This window comes from Paramormyrops kingsleyae, chromosome 16 (genome assembly GCF_048594095.1).
Source record: "Paramormyrops kingsleyae isolate MSU_618 chromosome 16, PKINGS_0.4, whole genome shotgun sequence".
NCBI lineage: Eukaryota > Metazoa > Chordata > Actinopteri > Osteoglossiformes > Mormyridae > Paramormyrops > Paramormyrops kingsleyae.
In genome coordinates this window covers 543,672-568,755 of record NC_132812.1, presented here as the reverse complement: position 1 = coordinate 568,755, position 25,084 = coordinate 543,672, and the positions used below count along the sequence as shown (strand labels likewise).

Below are 25,084 nucleotides of genomic sequence, written 5' to 3'. Positions count from 1 at the left end.
GTCTTAAATATTGCAGCAACTCCGCCACCTTTGCGATCGGGTCGAGGAGTATGCTTATAGCTATACTCAGCTGGAGTGGATTCATTTAGTGCCAAGAACTCATTCGGTTTTAGCCAAGTCTCAGTTAGACATAGGGCACTAAGATTAGAATCAGTAATGATTTCATTTACGAGCAATGTCTTAGGAGCCAGCGATCTAATGTTCAGGAGTCCAAGTTTTAGGTTTGCATTACACCTACTATCCAGAGTTGAAATAGGTCTAATTTCTCTAAGGTTTGCAAGACACGAACTACGATGGAATGACCCCCCACGATTAAAACCGCGGGGAACAGACACAGTCTCAATAATATGAAGCCTGGGTGACGACTCTAAGCGACTAGCAGGCGGTCGGTTAAGCCGTTTTACCTGCCGCCTTGGCTTGGCTCTGGTTAGTCAGCAATCTGCCCTAAGACTGTGAGCTATGCTTTTTGACAGGAGATCGGCACCAGCCCACGTGGGGTGAATACCGTCCCTCTTCAAAAGCCAAGGCCTACCCCAGAATGTCCGCCAATGGTCTATATAACCCACACCATTTATCGGGCACCATTCCGACAGCCAGCGATGCAGCGACGATAATCTGCTGTACATTTCGTCGCCACGTCTAGCAGGGATAGGGCCAGAGCATGTTACTGACGCGGACATCTTCCTTGCAAGGCTGCACACCGCTATGAAATTTGCTTTAGTGATCTCCGATTGCCTCAATCGGACATCATTTGTGCCGACGTGGATAACAATATGCGAATACTTACGTTTACTCTTAGCCAGCACTTTTAAGTTTGATAAGATGTCGGTCGCTCTGGCACCAGGGAGACAATTAACTACGGCCGCTGGAGTCGCTACTCTCACGTTTCTTAGCATAGAATCGCCGATTACCAGAGCGCTTTCAACAGGCGGCTCAGTGGGTGTTTCACTGAGTGGGGAGAACCTGTTGGAAACGCGAATGGGTGAATGGTGCCGGTGTGAGTCCTGTTTGGACTTACGGCTATGCCGCCGGGTCGTCACCCACTCGCCTTGCTGCGAAGGCCCTGCTGCCGGAGCGGGGGGAGACTGGCTCACTATCGTGGACATATCCGGAGCCGCTAACACTGCGTCAATAAAACTCTCACTCTCCTGAATCTCCCGTAACGTCCGGATGCGTCCCTCTAAGTCTGCGATCTTCTCCGTCAGCCTGACAACTAGCTTACACTTATCGCAGACAAACGTACCGCTAATGACGGGAGAAGAATAACTAAACATACTGCACTCGGAGCAAACGACAGGAGCCATAGTGATATACTTACGTTTAGCGGGGAAAAACTCCGGGGGCGGAGGCGATTAATCCGTTGTGGATTTGGAAGATTATCAGGAGACTATTAAGCTTGCCAAGATTTATCCGATTGCTTAATTCTAACTCTAAGTATTATTTGGGTTGTAGTTATAGTTATAGTTTAAAAGTTCGCGCGGTAGCAACCAGTCTCGCTCAGTCTCGCTCACGCAGGAAACAGGAAAAGAATGGCCTCCTCTCGTTTGTAAATTTCTTATGTTCTTATGTAATCAATATCCCTTCCTATTGCAAAATGGGAGGCAGATTTATCAATCAGCTGGGACCACAATTTCTGGTCTAAGACATGTTTAAAAACCTTTGAACTGATTAGAAGTCCCAATTTACAATTAATACAATACAAAATCCTGCATAGAGTGCACTATACAGGGCATCAGATGTTCAGGATGGGTTTTACGTCTTCTAACAACTGCTCACACTGTCAAGGGGATACACCTGACAATTACATCCATGCTCTTTGGTTCTGTCCACCTGCTCAGATGTTCTGGCGCAGGTTTTGTGAGGACTTATCAAAGTGTCTGAAATGTACCATTCCAGCCTCTCCTTCAGTCTGCTTGTTGGGCGACCTAGATGGTGTCACTACAGAGATTAACACAACCCACGTGGCTTTCACCACTTTATGCATTGCTAAGAAGACTGTCCTCATGAACTGGAAAAATAAAAATAACCTTAATATCAACCAATATAGAGAGAGTTTGCTGGACCATATTAGTCTTGATACAGCTTCTGCCGCCACATTAGACCAATCTCTCTGGGCTCCTTTGATCAGCTCCATCACCTAGTGGCGGTGGGGGGGTCGCAGGTTTGTCCCACTCCGGTCTTTGTTGTTGGTGGGGGGGGGGGGCCCGTGGGCTTGGGGCGTCTGGGGGTTTCTGGGGGGGTTCGACGCTGGGACTGGCCTGGATGGGGCTTTGGTGGCTCGTGGGTGGCGTCTTTCTGGCGGCTGCATGCAGCGCTGCTGGGGTAGCCTGTGCTGGGGGATGTAGGTTGCCGGCCTGGCGTCCGTGCTGCTCCTGGGTAGGTCTGGGGCGGGCTTGGGGTTCCGGCTGGGCTGGGGGGGCTTGGGTCCTGGTGGGTGTGTCGCCGGGTTGTGGGTTGGCGCGTGCACTGGGGCCCGGCCCCGACGCGGGGGCCTTCGGCACGTCGGAGGGTCTGGGGGCCTCTTTAGCTGGCGGGGAGGTTGTTACCATCTGTCCGCAGGTGGTTCCCTGCCTTAGGGGTATCCACTCTGCGGGGGTGGGGGGGAATCCAATAGAATAGGAGAATGGACCCAACCTGGGTGTCTATTGTCTTATGTAGTCTGGGAGTTGACTGAATGGTGGGGTGGGTGTAGTTTTTCCCTCTGTGGTGGGGACTGGTTGGCTGCCCCGGGCTCTGTGTTGCCCGGTGGTGCCGCTGCTCTGGGCCCCGGACTGGATGGGCCTGGGCCCTCCCACCCTGGGTGGATTTCGGGGAACGGGGGTGCTTATGGGGGTCAGCGGGGGAGCTGGCTCCAGAGGGGGGGTACTCTGCCCCCCCCCCGATCCTTTCCTCCCCATCCCTAAATGCTTCCCTCCTCCTGCTCCGTCACCCCAATACACATGTAGGGCTTTGAGGTGCAGGTGCGTCGCTGGGATGCAGGGGAGGTATTCCTCCTCTGTCCCCCCGTGACCACCTGTGTCTCAATCACACATCACAACTTAGATACTCTCATTACTTACTCTCTCATGACACATACATTTAGGGCCTTGGGGGTGGGCACACGGAATGGCATCCAGAGGGCGGTCTGTTCATTCAGCCTTACCTCTGGTGCCAGTGCCCACTTCTCAATTTTAAGTTGCACATAGAGGGCGTACTTGATTGATTGATGTCCCTGATGCCCACACTTCACCACGGCTCGTGGTCCCTCAGGCACAAAGGGGGGTCATGCTACTGTACGCCCACGACGCACCCTGTGCAGGACACCGCAATTCCAAAACAACCTACGAGGCACTTAGTCAAGTAGCCTACTGGCCTAACATGCGACAGGATGCGACAGAATATGTGAGAGGATGTCTGGTCTGCTGCCAATCCCAACCAGCAAACCCAAACCACATGAGATTGTGGACAAACTGTCACCTGTGGCTTACCGAATCAGAACCAACAGAGGCACCCAAGAAACATGCCTCAAGTGGGTTCATCGGAATCAAATCAAGAAGTACCAAGCCCAGAGAAAGCCAGAAACACCCACCAACCAGTCTTCTCTGGACAATGCTCAAAACGAAGCCAGCAGCTTAGAATAAGCCACATTCCAACCAAAAGAAGGACAACTTTTCAGTCTGAAATCTCCTCAAACTCACAAGGAGAAAGACCAAAGAGAAAGGGGAGGGAAGAAGGTCACAGATAGGGTAGACTAAGGTGACTACTGATATCTGGGTGACCTTTTAATTTTTTTTTTTGTTTATCTGTTTCTTTGTTTTGATAACTTTTCATTTTATTTGGTTGTTGTTTTTGGTAAGGACCTGGGGTGGCTCACGCGTGCCCAGGAAATTACTGAAGAGGATCTGGTTTTGCACTTTTCTTTGTCCTGTTTGTTTCTTTGCAATTGTTCTCTGGCTAAGAATTGTTACCCACTATACTTTCTCCCTGTTCCCTTTGCACCGGTGAGCACAACATTCAGAGTCTCGACTCACCCCCTCACTCCTACTCTGGTCTTTACTTTCTATCCCCCTACCACTAGGATGATGCTGCCCCAGCCACTAGCGTTACTCTGGCTAGGAGGGGTGAGGCCCCAGTCCAACATGGTGTGCCCTGGGCCTCCGCCCAGCATTGTCTTCCGGGGACAGCCCGGTCTCGTGATTACCAACTGTTGTACCCACACAGAGAGAGTATTCGTCGGACGATGTCAACTGAGCCCATTACAACAACAACAACAACAAATTTATTTTTGTATATCACATTATCACAACATTACATTGTCTCAAAGCGCTTTACAGCATCTCCACCCAAAGCCCCCAGTGAGTAAGCCATAGGCGACAGTGGCAAGGAAAAACTCCCTAGAGGGAAGAAACCTTGGGAGGGACCAGACTCAAAGGGGGAACCCATCCTCCAGGGGCCGGCAGGAAGAGTCAAATACAGTAAATTTTGAGACACAAACAGGGAGCAGGGGGGAGATGGCAAGCCGGTGCTAACGCTCCCTCCAATCGCCAGCCAACCAGAAGGCAGGGAGCGGGTCATACAAGGAAGATGACACAGGCAGAACGGCAAGCTGGATGCATGGACGTCATTGGTAGAGGCGACGTCACATGTAGCAGGGTGTGCTGGACATCTTGATTGATTGAGGGCTCCAGGCAGCACCCCCCAGGAGAAGTAGGGGAAATAAAATATGCAATTAGTCAAAGTAGGGGAGACTATAGGCAGTGCTAAAAGTTAGATGAGTGCAATATGAAGTGCAATGCTCCGGCAGATATGGCTATGGCAGCATAAGTAGTAGGGAGAGGCAGGTGGGAATGCAGGCATGGGGAGTCCCTGAAATGACAGCACTCCAATCCCAGAAGCGATTGTGAAGCTAGAGTGACAGCACTGTCAATTCAGTTTATCCAAAGCCAATGGCACCGATCCCCACCCAACTCTACACCTCACACTATAGGTTTAACTGGGAGTGAGAAGTTAGCTAGAGCTAGAACTAGTGTCCCTATAAGCTAAACTAAACAGGTGTGTTTTTAGTCTAGACTTGAATATTGAGAGTGACCTGAAATCCGCACATCCGGTGGAAGACCATTCCACAGCTGAGGAGCTCTATAGGAGAAAGCTCTGCAGCCTGCCGTAGCTCTTTCTACTTTAGGTACTAACAGATATCCCGCACCTTGAGAACGAAGCAAGCGCGGGGGGTTGTATGAGGTCAGCAGATCACTAAGGTATTCTGGTGCAAGGCCATTCAGTGCTTTATAAGTTAATAGCAGTATTTTATAGTCAATCCGAGATTTAACTGGTAACCAATGAAGGGAGGATATGACTGGTGTAATGTGATCAAAATTTTTAGTGTTTGTGAGAACTCTGGCTGCTGCATTCTGTACCAGCTGAAGTTTATGTAAGGATCCAGATGGGCAACCAGAAAGGAGGGCATTACAGTAGTCCAGTCTGGAAGTTACAAAGGCATGTATTAATTTTTCTGCATCACGATGTGAGAGCATCTTACGAAGCTTGGCTATGTTCCGTAGATGATAAAACGCAGTTCTAGTAATACTTCTTATGTGAGCATCAAAACATAGATCTGAATCAACTAGAAGACCAAGATTTCTAACCACCGTGTTAGGTTGTGTAGGAAGACCACTAATGCTGAGGTGGTGCAATGTATTTCTTGCAGCCTTGGGACCAATCACCAGTACTTCTGTTTTTTCTGCGTTTAACATTAGGAAATGTTTTGCCATCCAGCACCGGATATCTAACAGGCAGTCTTCTAACCAAGATAGGAGTGATGTATCATCAGGGTTAACAGATATATATAACTGTGTATCATCTGCATAACAATGAAACCCAACACCATGATTTCTAATAATGTTACCAAGAGGTACCATGTATAGGGTAAACAGTAGTGGGCCCAGTACTGATCCCTGTGGGACACCATATGTGACTTTGGTGGCCTTGGATGATTCGTTGTTCACATGGGCATACTGATAGCGATCAGTTAAATATGAGCGGAACCAAGAGAGTGCTGTCCCCGTAATGCCAACTACACCTTCTAACCGGTCCAAGAGGATATTATGGTCCACTGTATCAAATGCTGCAGTTAAATCTAGTAATACCAACAGCGATATACAGCCACGATCTGAAGCCATAAGTAAATCATTCATTACTTTGACTAGAGCAGTTTCTATGCTATGGTTTGGTCTAAAGCCAGATTGATATAATTCATTAGTATTATTTTTTTGTAGGAAAGAAGACAACTGACGAACTACAACCTTTTCCATGATCTTTGAAATGAAAGGAAGATTTGAGATAGGTCTATACTAGGTTCAAGATTTGGTTTCTTTAGGACGGGTCTAATAACAGCCATTTTAAAAGGTTTTGGAACATATCCAAGCTTAAGAGATGAGTTTAACACATTTAACAGGGTATTGCGGTGCAATTTCCTTGAAGAATTTTGTAGGAATTGGGTCTATGAGGCTTGTAGAGGATTTACAGGAGGAAATGAAGCTCAAGAGTTCTGAGTGTTTTATAGGAATGAAAGATTCAAAAGTCTCATTATTGATAGGCATAAGACTAGCAGGAGTCTGGCAGTCATAGGTAGCTAAGGACGTACACTGGATGGTCTGTCTAATCTTAGTTATTTTACCATTAAAAAATTTAATAAAGTCATCACTCTTAAGAGCTTGCGGGACTTGCGAGTTTAATGGGGAATTCTGTGTTAACCTAGCCACAGATTCAAATAGGAATTTTGGGTTGGTTTTGTTCCCGTCTATTAATCTGGAGAGATACACAGACCTAGCAGTCACTAGTGCTTGTCCGTATTTAGACAGGCTCTCTTTCCATGCAGATTTGAAAACTTCTAGTTTAGTTGAGCGCCATTTGTGCTCTAGCTTGCGTGATGCCTGTTTGAGTTCATGTGTATGATCAGAGTACCAGGGGGCAGGTTTCTTATCTCTGTGCTTTATCTTCTTAAGTGGGACTACAAGATCTAGTGTGCTACGAAGTGATTTTTCCATGTTTGCAGTTGCCTGTTCAAGTTCATTTATACACGATGCCTCAGATGTAAGGCTGAAGGACTGTGGAAGTTGTTTCATAAATGTTGTTGTAGTTAGTGAGGCAATGGAACGTCTGATTCTGTACTTTGGAGCTGTGGTCAACGGGAGGCTATACTGGATTTCAAACGTTAACAAGTAATGATCTGAGAGCAGAGGACTCTGAGGCATAATAGATACATGTTCCACCAGGATGCCATGACTAATAATCAAATCAAGGGTATGGTTACAGGCATGAGTAGGCCCGACTACATTCTGACATACACCTAGAGAGTCAAGAATAGCTGCATGCTATTTTTAAAGGATCACTATCTTTCTCCATATGAATGTTAAAATCACCCACAATAACAGCTTTGTCAGTACTGACCACCAGGTTAGATAAAAAATCAGCAAACTCCTTAAGAAAAATTACTGTACGGCCCAGGTGGTCTATACACAATAACAATGGCAATTTGGGCTGAAGAGCTATGAAGAGATGAGCCAGCAAGACTAAGAACAATAGATTCAAATCTGCTGAAACTCAAACCACATTTCTCAGACACTCCTAGGCTGGACTGAAAAATTGCAGCAACACCACCACCTTTGCGATTTGGTCGAGGGTTATGCTTATAGCTGGAGTAGATTCATTTAGTGCCATGAATTAATTCGGTTTAAGCCAGGGCTCTGTGAGGCATATGGTACCAAGACTAAAATCAGTAATTATTTCATTTATTAATAATGCCTTAGGAGCCAGTGATCTTACATTCACAGAGGCGGCATCACCTGAAGTAACGGTGTCTAACCGCTTTCAGGTGCTTCCAGCTTTAGAGCCGGAAGAGACTGGGGAGGCAGGTGGGCCCTTGGGCACCAAGGAGCCACCTAACCCCAGTAGGAGGGAGGTTGTAGTAGTAGGGGATTCAATAATAAGAGGTGTAGATAGTTATGTGTGCACCCGTGATAGAGGGTCCCGTACGGTGTCTTGCCTGGTGCCCAGGTAGGGGACCTTCCAGATCGAGTGGACAGGCTTTTGGCCCCAGCCGGGGTGGATCCAGTGGTCGTGGTGCATGTTGGTACCAATGACATAGGAAAGGGCAGGAGGGCTGTTCTGCAAGATAAATTTATAGAAGTCGCGGATAAGCTTAGAAGCAGAACATCCACGGTGGTATTCTCTGGAATACTTCCCGTGCCACGTGCAAGTCAGGCAAAGTTAGCTGAGATAAGGGGATTAAATGTGTGGCTAAAATGGTGGTGTAGGAAAGAGGGGTTCAGGTTTATGGGGCACTGGAAGACCTTCTGGAACAGGTGGGACCTGTTCAAGCCGGACGGGTTGCATCTGAACCATAGGGGAACCAGTGTATTGGGGAGGCGTATGTGCAGAATAGTTGAGGAATGTTTAAACTAGGGACTGGGGGGGCAGGGAGGTCAGTTAAGAATTTATGTGGGGAGAGACGGAAAGCCCAAATAAATATTAAAAGTAGACACTGTAAAAGGCCTACCATTAGTGGTCTGTATTTGAATGCTAGGAGTAACAAAATTAATGACTTAGAGGCTTTAATTTCTTCAGACAATTACGACATTATAGGAATAACTGAAACATGGATGAGTGACAATGATGGTGATGAATATAATATGGATGGTTATACGTTGTTCCGTAGAGACCGGATAGGCAAGAAGGGAGGTGGTGTTGCAGTATACGTAAAAGAAAACTTGCAGGCAAGGGATCTCACTCATAAAAATAAAAATTCAGAAGCTGTATGGATAAAACTTGATGCTAAAGATTCAAATGGCCTAATTGTCGGGGTTTGTTATAGAGCACCTAATGTAGCTGTAGAGGAAAGCAGAATGTTATATGATGATATCAGGATTATGAGTAATAAAAATGATGTGGTGGTTAAGGTTGATTTTAATTTACCTGGGATACAGTGGGACACAGTCTCTGGCTCTTCTGTAAATGAACTTGAGATGGTGGAATTAGTACAGGATTGTTTTTTTACTCAGTTTGTTAATACTCCTACCAGGGGAGAAGCCCTTCTTGATCTTGTTTTCTGTAATAACCAGGATAGGATTGGAAAATTAGAGGTTTTAGACCCATTGTACGGTAGTGATCATAACATGGTTAAATTCGAGGTTAATTTTAGTGTCCGAAGAGCAAAGTCGAAATTAAAAGTGTACAATGTTAGGAAGGCTAACTTTAATGGTATGAGACGTAAATTAGAAACTGTAAACTGGACAGAGTTAAATAGCAAAACAGTTGAAGAGGCATGGGAATTTTTCAAAAGCACATTGTTGCAAGTGCAAGAGGACTTCATACCTGTTTCCAGCAAAACTAAATCTAGGAAACGACAACCAAGGTGGTTTACTAAGGAAATTAAGGATAAAGTCAGGAGGAAAAGGGCTCTGTTCCACAATTGGAAAATAACTAATGATTTCAAAATTAAGCAGGAGTATCTAAGTCTACAGGCAGAGTTAAAAAATGACATTAGGCTATCCAAAAGGGATGTAAAAAGAAAAATTGCATTGGAGGCTAAGCATGATAGTAAAGGTTTCTTCCAATATTTTAACTCCAAGAGAGCACTAAAAGCTGAAATCACTAATTTGCAGGATAGTAAGGGACTTATAATTGATAACGAAATTGATATAGTAAATGAGTTTAATGATTATTTTTCAAGGGTGTTCACAATAGAGAACACAAGTAACTTACCACCAATTAATACAAATACAGCATCATCTATGACCAATATATGTATAACTGAGGTTGATGTGATACTAAGCCTAGCTAAACTCAAAATAAATAAATCGCAGGGGCCTGATGGCATCTTACCTATAGTTTTAAAAGAGATGAGGGATATTATTAGCCAACCTTTAACTTTAATATTCCAGAAATCGTTATCTGCGGGTGTGGTACCATCAGATTGAAAGCATGCTAATATAACACCCATATTCAAAAAAGGGGATAGAAGTAATCCAGCAAACTATAGGCCAATCAGTTTAACTAGCATTACTGGAAAAATAATGGAAGCTATAATTCAAGTGAAAATGGTAGATTACCTAGATGCAAATAACATTATAAAGGATAGCCAACATGGATTTAGGAGAGGTAGATCCTGCTTAACGAATCTGCTTGAGTTCTTTGAGGAAGCTACAAGTGAAATTGATCACAACAAGGCCTATGATGTGATTTACTTAGATTTCCAGAAGGCCTTTGATGTTGTCCCCCACAAACGGCTCTTGCTAAAGTTTAAAGCTGCAGGGATTTTAGGAACTGTGGCAGCTTGGATCAAAAACTGGCTAACTGACAGGAAGCAGCGAGTAATTATTAGAGGCACAATGTCAGAGTGGGCCTCCGTTCATAGTGGGGTACCGCAGGGTTCAATTTTAGGACCACTATTGTTCCTAATTTACATTAATGATATTGACACAAATACATACAGTAAACTGGTTAAATTTGCAGACGACACCAAGGTGGGCGGTGTAGCAGATACTGATCTAGCAGCAGAGAGGCTTCAATGGGATCTGGATTTAATTAGCGAATGGGCTGATACTTGGCAGATAAAATTTATCACAGATAAATGTAAGGTAATCCATGCAGGGAGCAGAAATATAAAGTACAGATATTTTATGGGTTCCACTGAAATAAAGGTAGCTGATTACGAGAAAGATCTCGGTATGTATGTTGATGCTTCCATGTCCCACTCTCGCCAGTGTGGGGAAGCAATAAAAAAGGCGAACAAAATGTTGGGTTATATCTCTAGGTGTGTGGAGTTTAAGTCAAGGGAGGTGATGTTACACTTATATAATTCCTTGGTAAGACCCCACCTAGAATACTGTGTGCAGGTTTGGTCACCATACCTCAAGAAGGACATTGCTGCCTTAGAAAAGGTGCAACGAAGAGCTACGAGAATGATTCCTGGTCTTAGAGGAATGTCTTATGAGGAGAGGTTAGCGGAACTGAATCTGTTTAGCCTTGAGCAAAGGAGACTAAGGGGGGATATGATTCAGGTCTATAAGATTCTAACGGGTCTGGATGCTGTTCAGCCAAATGACTATTTCAATATTAGTCTAAATACTAGAACTCGTGGCCATAAATGGAAATTAGCGGGAGAACATTTTAAAACAAATTTGAGGAAGCACTTCTTTACACAGCGTGTAGTTAGAGTGTGGAATAGTCTTCCTGCTAGTGTAGTGGAAGCTAAAACCATGGGTTCCTTTAAATCAGAGCTAGATATGATTTTAACAACTCTGAGCTATTAGTTAAGTTCTCCCCAAACGATCTTGATGGGCCGAATGGCCTCCTCTCGTTTGCAAATTTCTTATGTTCTTATGTTCTTAAGTCCAAGTTTAAGTTTAAGCCCTGCATCACAGCTGTTTTCTAGTAACAGATTCATTGTAATTTTTATTAAGTTATTATGGAACACACTGCGGTGGAATAGGCTTCCATGATTAAAAATGCGGGGAACAGACACAGTCCCAATAAAATTAACCCTAGGTGACGACTCTAAGCGACTAGCAGGCAGTCGGTGATGCCGGTTTGCCTGCTGCCTGGACTTGGCTCTAGTTAGTCAGCGATTTGCCTGGAGACTAAGAGCTATGCTTTAGACAAGAGGTTGGCACCAGCCCGCGCAGGGTGAATACCGTCCCTCTTCAAAAGCCCATGCCTACCCCAAAACATCCGCCAGTTGTCTATATAACCCACACCATTTATCGGGCACCATTCCAACATGCCCGATAAATGTAGCGACGATAATCTGCTGTACATTTCATCGCCACGTCTAGCAGGGATGACACACACATCTTCTTCGCAAGGTTGCACGCCTCTATAAAATTTGACTTCGTGATCTCCGATTGCCTCAATCGGACATCATTAGTGCCGACGTGGATAATAATCTTAGAGTATTTACGTTTACTTTTAGCCAGCACTTTTAAATTTGCCGAGATGTCGGTCGCTCTGGCACCAGGGAGACAATTAACTATGGTCGCTGGAGTCGCTACTCTCACGTTTCTTAGAATAGAGTCGCCTATTACTAGAGCACTTTCAACAGGTGTCTCAGCGGGAGTTTCACTGAGTGGGGAGAACCTGTTGGAAACGCGAATGGGCAAATGGTGCCGGTGTGAATTATGGTTGGATTTACGAGTATGCCGCCGGGTTGTCACCCACTCGCCTTGCTGCGAAGGCTCTGCTGCCAGAGCGGGGGGAGACTGAATACCTATGGCGGACATATCCGGAGCCGCTAACACTGAATCAATAAAACTCTCAGTCTCCTGAATGTCCCGTAACATCCGGATACGTCCCTCTAAAACTACAATCTTCTCCGTCAGCCTAGCGACTAACTGACACTTCTCACAGGTAAATGTACCGCTAATGACCGCAGAAGAATAACTAAACATATTGCACTCAGAACACGGAGCAGGAGACATGGCGTTGTACTTATGTGAAACGGGAAGACTGAAGTTCTAAAGCTGGAAGCACCTTTTTGATTGAATGGAGATCATAGGTCGGTGCTTGCGAAGGTGATTAATCCGTAGGGGTTTGGAAAATTATCAGAAGACTATAAAGCTTGTGAAGATTTTATCCGATGACTTAATTCTAATTATTATTTAGGTGATATCAATAGTTTTAAAGTTCGCGCGGTAGCAACCAGTTTCGCTCACGCTCACCGGTGCACGCTCACGCTCTGCACGAGAGACACCAAACTAGTGGGACAGGTGTCCGATGGACCCAGGATGCCCTGCATCATGCTGTAGCAGATACTACCCACAGGTTGGAGCAGTTACCCAACAACCGTGACCCAAGCTGAGTCCAATCAACAGCCCAAGAGGCTCCTGGGCACCCTGCTGGGAGTTGCAGCAGCCGTTGGCACCCTGTTCGACATAGGATTCACCACTCCTTGCGGTCCCAGAAGCCAGGCGCCAGCCCTTGCGCCTCCTCCCTGTCCAGAGTGCCAAACAATGGGATGTCAACAATGCCTCGTTGCATGTTCGTGATCCTGTTTCAACGTCCGTCGCCATAATTAGTCGAAAGGGGGGATATGTAGGATCACACCTGCACATATTACAGGGCCTAGCCTGGTACGAGAGGTACACATTGGCCTAGACACCAAAGGGGGGTTAGTGACCCCACACACACCAACACACTTAAACAAACACACACACACACACAGATAACAAGGGAGGCCAGCACTCCAACTTTTATTGCCCAAAGATTTAGGGACCTACAGACAGCAGAGTGGACCTCAAGGACAGAGGTCCCTCGACTTGGCACACAACCCCCTCCCCAGACATCCTGCCTTACATACCACTCACCCAACAGACTTACACCCTAAAGAAAGTTTCTTTTAAGTTTGGCTTTTGTATACCCTGTATATTGATTTACTCATGACTACTAGTCTCAATATACAGATAGGTTATGTTTGTATGTGTCCTTAGCAGTGTTGGGAGTAACGGCGTTTAAGTATAACGACGTTACTAACGGCGTTATTTTTTCAGTAACGGAGTAATCTAATTAATTATTTTTCCCATACTTGCAACGCCATTATCGTTACTGAGAATGTTAAGTAGAGTGTTACTAAAATTTGGTTGAATGACGCGTGAGATGTCAAGCTTTGGCTTTATCAGCTGCCTGAAGAGAGATAATGATGACACCGTTGCAAATGCGATGATGATTGGCTGGGTGGGCGGATGCCATGCTCATGGTGTCTCACTGCACGCTCACTGACACTCTGACTTCCACTACCTCTGAACACACTGGACAGCGACAATGGCGACGAGCCAGGGAAATTCAAAGGTAGCGTTCCGAAACTGGAAGTACCGGCACTACTTCTCCCTCTTCGAAATTAAAGGCAATAATGTATATGTATCATGCACGCTATGCCCAGGAAAAAAGATATTATCCACGTCTACCTCAAGCAACTCTAACCTTATGAAGCACCTTACATCTACACATGCTAACACGAAACTTGTTGCTGCTGCTAACCCAACCCAAAGCCCAAATGCAGCTAGCGTGAGCTCCAGCGAAGGAGACGGAGACACTCCGTTAAAACAAGCATCGCTCGATTTTTCGGGTCAGCAGCATGTGACCAAGACCGAGCTGAACACTTTGATTGCAAGGTATGTTGTTGGAAACATGCTACCCCTGTCCATCGTGGAGTCTGAGTCATTCAGAGCTATCCTTGCTAAAATACCAATACGAGGAGGAGGTAGGGGTGTTGCCCCATGCCGAAACACTTTGGCTAGATTCATTGACAGTGAATACGAAAAAATGGATATTGAGCTCAAAAAGACGTTTGAGGAATTAGAGTACATTTCAACTACATCTGGACTGATCACAATAAAAGTTACATGGGTGTTACATGGAAACTGATAGATCATTCAAGTGTAATATTCTTATCAAAAGTATAAATGACAATAATGTAGAGCAAGAACACCATTGGCTAGGACCAGTATTGGTCCCAGTAGTTGTTCAGCCCAAGCTTGCCCAATTGCTCATGATACACACCAAGGTATGGTACAAACGAAATAAAGGTTTAGAGTTCCGAGGCATAGACTCTGATGTACAAACTGCCATCAAGTCATGCATAACATGCGCTCAACATGACAAAACTGCCATTACCAGAGCATCCTCACTGAATCCTGTTAGACTTCCCAGCGCAGTATGGAAAAAACATACAATTGATATCATAGGTCCTTACCACCATGCTCCGCCTGATTGCTGTCATGCTATAACCCTTATAGATTATTACAAGCAAATGACCAGAGGTTGATCCACGTCTGAGGTGATCTCTCCTACAGTCATCTTATTCCTGTCTACTGTCTTCACCCATGAAGGATACCTGCTGGAGTTGGTGACTGACAACAGACAGCTTTTTTCTCAGCTGAATTTGTAGCATTCCCTGCTAGTCGAGACATCAAACATTACCCAAAATGCAATGGAGAGGTTTCGACCAAGTGGAACCAAGTTCAGAAAGACTCTATGTAGTAGACATTGAGTGCAGAGTTTAGAAGCAGTTTGTCACTGATTTCCTGTTTTCGTGCTAGTCTTCCTGCAGTCACACAAGCTTGACCTGCTGAACTCCTCCATGGTCATCCTATGAACATCAAACTGAATATCACAGGCTTTCCCTCATGTACTATATAAGTGGACCATGCAAGACTGAGAAACACTGTCCAAAAGAAACAGATCAAGTCAAAGCAATACACAGATAAACACTGTGATGTGCAGACTCCAGATTTGCGGTTTTGTGGTTTTGTGTGCATTGAGAAGCTAGTATGGTCAAGAAACCGTACTACCTTTCAAAACCAGATCCAGATCATTGCACAGAGGGGTCCTGCAACTTTTCTCTGATAGTAAGGTTTGGAATGCCACCTATCTTGCCCCTGCCTACCCAAATCTTGCTATACACTGCACTGGCATTTTTTCTTTAAGAAGGGTTATGAGCTATATTTCACTATATTGAGACTTGATTATTTTCTGTTATATCATATAAGCCGTAATTGTTGCTAATGTTGTTTGTTTTCATGAAGCACTTAATGCTTGCAATGCATTCTAATAATGGCATATGTGGTATATCTTATCGTACTGTAGGTGGCACCATGACTCTGGAATGAGTATGAGCAGCAGAACAGAGCAAGTTCATTGAAGTAGTGGGTTGATTACAACAGCTTTTGTTTCTCTTTCATTTTTACTACTAATAAAAAATAATAATGTAACCATCCTGTATAGCTGTAGCTAACCAACAAATAAGGTAATACAATTAATACCATTTACAACTGGAATAAGAGGTATGACATTATACCACACAGTGGTATAGTGCAATGTAAAGAGTAGAAACAAGAGGAGCATGCAATATACTGGAGGCATCAAAGTCTTTCTCTAGAGTGTGGATCAGTTTGTGTAGTTGGAGCATCCTACAGCCAAAGCTGACTATGTGAAAAAGGGTACATAAAACATATATACACACACATCCCTTTTTCTTCAGACTGAAAGATTTTATTTGGGTGTTCTAGCTGATGTTTTGGGTGGTGATTGTAGATCCTTGGCAACAGCCTAGCAATACACATATCACACATTCCAGACACTTCTGGTAAACAGGTTCTTTATTTCATGACTTAAACAATTTTTTGTGACTTAAAATTAGACCTTATTGCTGAATGTTTTATCATATGAGCAATTTATACATACAGATTTATATACATTCATTTATTAGACACACAAAAAACTCCTTCACTATAGGTATGATAGAAAATAATGAGTTTTCTTTAAATCCAACAGGGGGAAAGTGCACAGTCACCAAAATGTGGTAGTATGGTCTGGCTCACTCGCTAGCTGCCACCCAGGCTCAGTGTAGTATTCTGGCCAGTACTGTATTGCAATCTGGTGAACATAAAAGTCTGCAGTTCTTTGTTGAATGTGTGGCCCTCAAACAGTCACACCTGCATTCGTGAGTGATTCACGTTTCGTCTGAGAAGGTCCCTATTTAGAGTTAGGTAGAAACAGCTTCTCTGATGTTATAAGGCTGCCACAGAGAACGAGCAATGTAAACTAGGCCAGCCTATGCTTCTACAGAGGTCATAGGTCTTCAGAGCCTCTGAGGCACTTTGGGGAGGGGCATGGTTACTTCCAAGTATGCCCTGGGTAAGGAGGAGGAGGAGGGTAGCTGGTCATCCTGGGTGGGGTTGGGGTGTAGGGTGGAGGAGGGACATGGTGGGGGAACATCTCATAGTCATACGTGTAAGGTGGAGGTGGACCTGAAATAGGAAATGCATATAAAAAGCCATCACACTCAATTATATCTGCTGAAATGTGCATGTCCATTCATAAGGAGTCCCACAGATGAGATGTCACTCTCAAGCTAATTGGGATGTCACCAGAAATATCTCAGCACACTCCAGAACAAACCACATCATTCTTATTGATATAAAATCTCGTACCATTCAGTTCTTGACCATATTGTTCGGTTAAGAAAATGTCTTGCTTGTCAAATGTATTTTTGGTTCTCAGTCAACCAACCCTTTTGGGCTAAAACGTGTCTGACAAAGCAAGCATCTATTTACACATAAACAAAGGAGAGAATGTGTGCATATGAGTCAGTCTACCAGTAGTGAACATCTTTGCTTAATTGTGCTGTGAATATTCTTGTGTTTTTTTGCTTTTGTTACTCTTAATTTGTTTTTAAATAAGTCACCATGGGTGCTTAGAAGGTTAGTGATAGCAGCAAACCAAAAAGGAAAGTCATGAGATATAGCTTTAAAAGGAAATAATTATATGGCATTAGCTCCCCAACATACAGGGGACGCCACTGTTCCACTGTATATTATTATTCATATTGTAAGATACTCTACGACAGCATCGGTCATACATTTGAAACATATACTTAATCTGTAATCTGTATTTACCTGGAATTTAACTGTAAATTGTAGATAAAAAAACAATGGATATGATCAGAAAGATGACAAATGCTGGTAACATTCTTTGTGAGAGAATCCGGAGTGCCATCTCAACATCACATCAACACACTGCCGGCTCTCAAACTGAGATATACAGAGATATAACCACTAAATGTTTTCTAATATAGGTATATAATTTAGGTAATACCTGGATATCCTTGGGTGATGGTGTTGATGCGGGAAGCTCTGAGGACATCTACTCTGGAACTACGCCCATTTTTCACACACATGCACACGCATAGGAAAATGCTTGCCGCAGCACCCATGACAAAAACAACAGCGAACACGATCCCTGAAATAGCTGTGCCCCTGAAACACACAGAAATATACACCCAGAATTGCAGGGGCTCCACAATACGATTCCTCTCACTATTGGAAAAACTCAAAAGTACAGGAAAACTAACAATAAAAGGATTTGAATATTTAAGTAAACAAAAAAAGTGATAATTGAAAAAAAGACATTTTAAGTTTGAGAGTTTTTCATTTTTGTCATACTTTCTATATGTGGACCTACTTCCAAAGAATACTTCCACAAGTTTAGGAAAACAACCCACATGCATCAGTAATGAAATAAGACCTGAAATGGCCATCCTTCTATAACACACCCACACATAGAGAAGAGAGCCTCACAATAGAGTGACACACAGAAGAAAAAGGTCAGAAAGAAATCGCTTACGAAAGAACATCCCCCACATAGGCATAGTATGAGCAGCAGAAGGGAGATGATCCCTCACAACAGTAGTCCAGGCAGTCCTCACACTGGGCCAAACTCCCACCTATCAGAGAAAAAAAAAAACAGGTCTAGAGTTCACTGCACAACAAGAATGCTGTTTTCACTGTCTCACTCTTTCCTTGGTAGAAATTCACCAATAACTCTTGGTGATGTGTAATAGGGGGTGTGGACTAGTTGCTAAAGGTCTCTGGGTCACCAAATAGGATTTAGAAACTTCATCTACAAAGTTACTGTCCTATAGTTAATATTTCAGCCACGTGGGGTTGAGGTGCATAACAGCAATGCTCAGTATGGGATCATTTCCGGTTTGGGGACTCCCCACTGCATCACCTCGGAACCCAGCGGCTCAACACCATGAGACAAAGACTGACACCCGCCACGACTACATGGGCTATAAAGGAATAACTTAGCAAAGCAGTTAAGACTTGGAAATGCGTTGTATGCTACACCTAAACAACCTAGAAAGAAATGTGTAGCGACACTGTCTGTAAAAGTAAAAAACAAGAACATTGCTTCAGAAATGTGATCAGAACAGCTGGCATGAAATTCACAGTTAACAAGACGCAGTGCTCGCTTACAGAACCCAGACTAAATAAAAGATTAATATCATTGTGCTCTTATTTGAGCACTACACTCATATCAATAACGCGAACGAACACACCTGACGACCTTCTGTGGTTATTAAAAATTGATGTGTTGGCATACAATGTTACTATTAAATTAATCTTACCGGCGAATAGACAAATGAGCAGTATATCCCTGAGGAAAGTCCAGCAGGGCTGGGTGCCGGGGACACGCGGTCTGTCCATGCTCATTCTCTGCTCTATTCGGATTTCATCAGAGATTCTTCTAATTTCCACAACTCTCTAGCAATTCCATCGCTATCTTATTAGCGATTCATAATCGCTAATTTCCAGTCGATTGACTATTTGGAAAGGGCGTTTATCGGTTTTTTTTTCAAGAAAGCTCCTACTTAGTAGCCCGTTGTAGAACTTTTTTTCCCCCAAGTCCAAAAAGCTCCCTCGTGTTCTCCTCGTGTTCACATCAAATGGAGCTGCTCCCGTTCCTTTGTTCCCAGTTTAGCTTCTGTTTCAGCTTGCATCCTCCCCCTGTCGCTGTTTTCTCAAATTACCTCGTCCGTCTTCGTAGGAGGTAACGCGTTTCTGCTGGAAAGACTGTGTTGGCACTGACAGTAAAAATGAAGATGACGCCTCCTCTCTCCTGGTGCCGTCACGACTGCTCGCTCCATCGAGCTGCTCTTTGGTTAAGAGAATATTCGTCACGTTCCAACCAGACCAAATAAGCTGATAAGAATTTATTATTATTATTATTATGCATGTATCTTTTCCCAGGAAGCTCCTGTAGCTTATACCATGAAGCACAGGGCACAAGGCAGGAACCATTCTGCATGGGATGCCACTATTTATCTGTATAAATAGGTGAAAAATATCTGTTGCTTTGGATCGAAGTGTCTGCAGAGAAACTATATATAAAAATAATGTGGTCTTATAAAAGAACAGTAACAGTGTTTTAAACCACAAGCTGTCCTATTCCAGACTATAAGCTGATTTATTGTTCTGCATAATATCTATACCATCATTAGTCATATCACTTGTAGTTAAGTTCCTGAGGAGGTGCGTGTCAGGCTATGGTGTAGGGTAAGCAGCTACACCACTCATGGCATATCAGCTGCTTAGATTCTACACAGGAGTATAAATCAGCCTTAATATGATGATGTATTTGAATCCACAGGAAAATAACTAGTCTTCTCGAAAGCTATTTTAAAATCCCAACCACAATAGACCAGAAGAAGGTGTTTTTTATGCCTAAATGAGTATGCACCATGAATCACCCTAATCATGTAAACATTGGATAATAGTGCTCTGTTTGCAGTACTATGCTCCTTCATGCAATTGTCAAAATGGCTATTCAGACCAAAATTTGTGGAACCTGGAAGCAGAACAATGAGATGTGGACGTCCATCTTCCTAGAGCAAACCAGTGACTAAGCAAAATGTGCAGTTGGGTCCCAGCATGGTCAATGAGATCCACCCCCAGACAAAGGGCATATGTTTAGGCTGTGGCAAGCAATGAAACAGCAACATCACATAGCAGTTCACTTGACACCTAGTGCATGAGTCAGATCCCACTTTCAGGTCAAAGGTGTTATCTTCAATGCTTTAGTGAACCTGCTTGTAAGTTGACTGTAGTGCTATAGTATGTGCCCTGACTATATGAAGGATAGTGGATCAGGTGCCTGGTGTATGAGTGAATGTATCAGACACACTAGGACAGGGACGCTGTAAAGGGGGGGAAAATTAGGATGATTACAAGGGCCTCTGAGTGATATGGGCCTTAAAAATTTGGAACATATTGAACAAAATTAGATAGGTCTGGGTTGGGAGCCTAATGTTATATGCTTTCATTGTCATGAATCCGGGCAGATTTGACATGGGAGAGAGGCATGGAGCAAGCAGGAACAGAAAGTGGACACCCACTGGTGACTCACAGGAATACAGGGGTTTATTAACAAAACAATGGACCACAAAGGGTCAAAACTAAAAGGGGAAAAACAAAGAATAACTACTATTTCAGTCAGGGCAACAAGGGGCAAGCAACAAATAACAAAACACATTCAACATCATGCAACATCAATGACTCCAGGGGGGTATTCCAGAAAGCTTGGTTAACTTACCATTTGGTAAATCTTAACCTCTGGGTTGATATACCCCAAACCCGCATACCATGAGTATGTCGGTTCCAAAACACCTGAGAAGAGTAAGTTCAATCAACCTCCTATTGCTTACCCAGAGTTAATGCGCGTGCACCGTGCATACATAAAGACGTTTTCAATTGATCGCCGATTTCACGAGTCAGAATGGAAAATCAAAGTGAAAAAAAGAGAGCGGCATACTTCAGAGAGGCGGAGTTGGAAGTTTTAATGCACGCATATGAGGAATTCAAGCCAATAATAATGAAAAAAAGCAATACGGCTGCATCGGCTAAAGAAAGAGTTGGCTTGGCAAAAAATAAAGGACAGAATAAATGCGTGTGTATTAAATTGCAAATTTGACATTGCCTCCCCTTTTATTATAATGCAAAATAATTAAACACATAACCCTTCCGCATCCTTTTTACTGTTAAATCACTATGAAAGCATTTACTTTTCCTGCCATTCATTTCTTTAGGTTAAAATAACAATGTGTATATTGACTAGGAATATATGGTTTCTTATTTAATAAGGTGTAATCCTTCTGGAGACAGAAGAACTTTGAGCTAAGTCAAAATGAAACATTCTGCAAAAAGGTAATTGATTACACGATCACTTAACTATTTATTAAACACGATTTAGTATATTCTTTCTGTCATGTAGCTAATAGAAAAAAGGCTGAAGCCCGTCTAACTGGCGGGAGCCCACCACCACCTCCCCTCACCCCATCTGAGGGCAACCAGTGGTAACCAGCATTGTACTGTCCTGTAATGATTACCTATAGTTAGTGGAAAAAAGTAATGAGTTTGATGATTTTAACAAGGCAAAAAATTAAGGATACAAAATCAAGTTACCTGCACATTGATACTATGAATAGATTTCCTCCGCTATCTTGCTGTACTTGTATAGTGACAATAAAGACATCTATCTATCTATCTATCTATCAACATAGTCTCCCTCATTTATTAAAGGAGCTTTAATAGGAATGTAGGTGCCATCAATGCACCCAATTATGAATGAATGAATGAATGCCTTTTATTGTCACTATACATGTATTACATGTATTCCAAATTACATTTGGAAACCCTGAAATAGAAAGTAATATACTGTAGGGAAGTATCAAGTGTGTGTGTGTGCAGGATGAATACATGTAGGCTATAGATATAAATAGTATGACTATATATTAAATATGCATCATAGATTTTACTACAAAGGACAAACCTACCACTCTGTGGAATTCCTCTTTAATAACACGCAGAGCTTTATGGACAGGGAACTGTATAAACGTGTGTAAGAAGCGTTAAGTACCAGACATACTGTGCGAACGGCTCTACACACAGTTGCCTTTCCTATATGCTCTGCGTCGCCCATATTGTACAAAAAAATGCCCTGACGCAAAAAACCTTAGTGCTATGCACAGAATGTTTTCTGTGCTAAGCGCAGACCCGCGGTTTGGGTTTGTGACATTTGCAATATGCGGTTTCAAGAGATGTTAAGTAAATGAACGATTCGTTTGAAAACTGATAACGCTTTTTCAAATAATCATTAGGAAATGAAAAGACATCAATACGCGGTCTTATAACTCTCTCCCGGCGAAAAAAACCTTGTATAATTTATGCCTCCACGTTCACAGGATCGTCATCAAAAGGGCACGCCATGCTCAGTAACCTTCTGCAACAAACTTACCCTGGAACATAACCTGCTCAGTAGCAGGTTATCTTCAGAGAGTAAGCTGCTATGGTTACGTACATACCCAGAAAGTTAACCTCCGTTTTTGGAACCGAAAGTTGAGGTTATCCACTAACTTACCCTTAAACTTACCCGGGTATGTCACATAACCTGCTTTCTGGAATACCCCCCAGGAAAAACAGAACAGGATTGGAAACTTAAATACAAAAGGTTAACAAGGATAATACAGGACAGGTGAAAACAATTAACCAATTGGGGAGAGTGCAGGACATCGAGCAATCAGGGTAGAATACACAAGGACTGGCACAAAAAAACAGACATCAGGTGAAACTAATAATTAACTCAGGGAACTAGGGAATCAAACAATCAAACAGGGAACCTAAGAAACTATCAGAAGCAGGGAAACCAAATCTAACACAGGGGAACAATACTGTAGATAGGTAAAAACACAATCACAGGCACAAAAGCAAAAACCAAAACCGAATACAAATCAAAACACAGGAACTAGAAATCTGATACAAATGAAACACAAGGGAACAAAATCTACAAAAATACAAAAACAGAGGAGGTGGGATTTGAACACAAGACTGAGCTATGCGGCCATTCGGGGAACAGGGGAAACACTAAAGACTTGGACAACGGGGGAAGACAGGAAAGACTGAGACAATCAGGTGCTGACCCTGACATTCATAGGGTGCAAAATCGGCACCCCTGAACTGGGAGGGATTTTATTATTGTGGTCTTCATTTTTATATGGCTATTTGTCAATGGAGAACAAGATGCAATTTGTAAAAACTACCAATTTTTTATGGGCATGGTTTATTAGTACTGGTCTGACGCCATAGGTGAGCATCACAAGCAGCACCCCCCATTTGAGGCAAAGTGAAATTGGCTGGCAAGTCATCATGCCCTCAGCCACCTCTGTTGCCTATCAGATTGACTAGCTCTTTGTATCTATTCTATTCTATTCTGTTCTGTTCTGTTCTATTCTATTCTATAAGACTGACTGACAGACAGGTTAATGTTAGCAAATTTACTAGTAAAACATTTTGTTATGCATGAATACTTTGCATCTTGCCCTGCAAAAAACAGTAGTAATAATATAATGCCAAAGAGATATTTGTATTTAATTTAAGAAAATCAAAATATTACAAAACAAAACAATATTAAAACAACTACAACTGTGTGTGATGAAGCTGAGAATATCAATTCATGGAGCATGGTAGAGTGTGATGGTCTGGTTCAGTGGAACACACACAGATGCACAGGTTAACTTCTTTATTGCCCACCACCAAAGGCTGTGTAGTCAAAGAAAACTCTCCTCCCACAGAGCCATGGTCTGCCAATGTATCTTCACAGTTTCAAGTGAGCTCACAGGAAACAGGATGGTAGAACATGTATAGGTGGAAATAGTAGATGACTGTCTGAACAGCTCTACAGCAGAAAGTGGTGTCGGTATGAGCAGAGAGAGCCATAAAGCTATATGAAAGGATTATGATGACTATTTCTCACTGACCTCAGGTCAGTCAAAAAAGGGACATACTGCACTTATGTTTTTTTTCTGCAAGACTTTCTTAGGTTTTGTTAGGTCCTCCCCCCCCCAAAAAAAAAACCACACAAACATACACACAAAGATGCTGTTGAGACATGCATGCACACACACACACACACACAAGTTGGTCTACCTATCTAAATGGGGAGTGTCCGTTCATTTCTATAGGAAAAACCCTAATCCCAATTATGACACCCTTACCCCAACCCAGCCCTATCCTTAACCATAAGCAACCAACCAAAATACAAGACTTTTGGCATTTTTACTTTTTTGATTGCATTCACAGTTTTTTATAAAACTGAAGTTATCCAAATGAGGATCTCAAAAGATGTCCCCAAAAGTAGGGAAATTTCAGGTTTTACTACACTTTGGGGACAATTTGGTCCTCAAATGTGATCTATGCAAATCCACACACACACACACACACACACACACACACACACACACACACACACCATATGTTGAACTACTATTTGGGGCTGTGTGCAAAACAAGAGTAAACAGCCAAGGCTCATTGGTTCAATCCTTCAGAAACTGGATACAGGCTAAACACTAACTAAAACTAAATATTCTCCTCAAAAAAACAATGTCTGCAGTTTCACTTGATTGTCTTATGAGTAACAAATACTGATTAGTTGAAGAATAAAATTGGCCATCAGACAGACCTGGCATCTTTCTCTTCCAGGGTAGTGTGGTTTCCCTACTCCCTATTCTCCCGTCTATTCCCTAGGCTGGGAAGTTCAACAAGGGCACAAGCGGCTGATATTTAATAGGGACTTTCACCTCTCCAAAACAAAATCACTCCAACTAGAAGTAGGAGCCACAGCAGCAGCACTCTCTCAGGCTGATGTCTGTATCCTGCATTCTCAATGCAGATTCACCATAAAACGTGTAGATTCCATCTTGCTGGTGATTCTTTTGCAT

At 43.2% G+C, this 25,084-nt stretch overlaps 1 protein-coding gene across 1 annotated transcript; it reads right to left on the bottom strand.

Annotated features, from left to right (window-relative positions):
- Window positions 1-16,032: 16,032 nt before the first annotated feature.
- On the bottom strand, window positions 16,033-19,451 carry LOC111834500 (cysteine and tyrosine-rich protein 1-like). The gene is made up of 4 exons (XM_023793858.2): window positions 18,941-19,451; window positions 18,154-18,253; window positions 17,626-17,786; window positions 16,033-16,778 (listed from the first exon to the last, which is right to left on the bottom strand). Exons 1-4 carry the CDS (start codon window positions 19,023-19,025, stop codon window positions 16,645-16,647), a joined length of 480 nt encoding a protein of 159 aa, XP_023649626.1. The 5' UTR covers window positions 19,026-19,451; the 3' UTR covers window positions 16,033-16,644.
- Window positions 19,452-25,084: the final 5,633 nt, after the last annotated feature.

What these genes read in the sequence shown, in the direction of transcription:
- LOC111834500 (XM_023793858.2), bottom strand. Translation starts at nt 19,025, where the DNA reads ATGAGCATGGACAGACCGCGTGTCCCCGGCACCCAGCCCTGCTGGACT. An exon ending in GCTCATTTGTCTATTCGCCG is followed by an intron (nt 18,254 to 18,940) that starts GTAAGATTAATT and finishes TTTCTCTGATAG; the next exon opens with GTGGGAGTTTGGCCCAGTGT. An exon ending in TATGTGGGGGATGTTCTTTC is followed by an intron (nt 17,787 to 18,153) that starts GTAAGCGATTTC and finishes TGTGTGTTTCAG; the next exon opens with GGGCACAGCTATTTCAGGGA.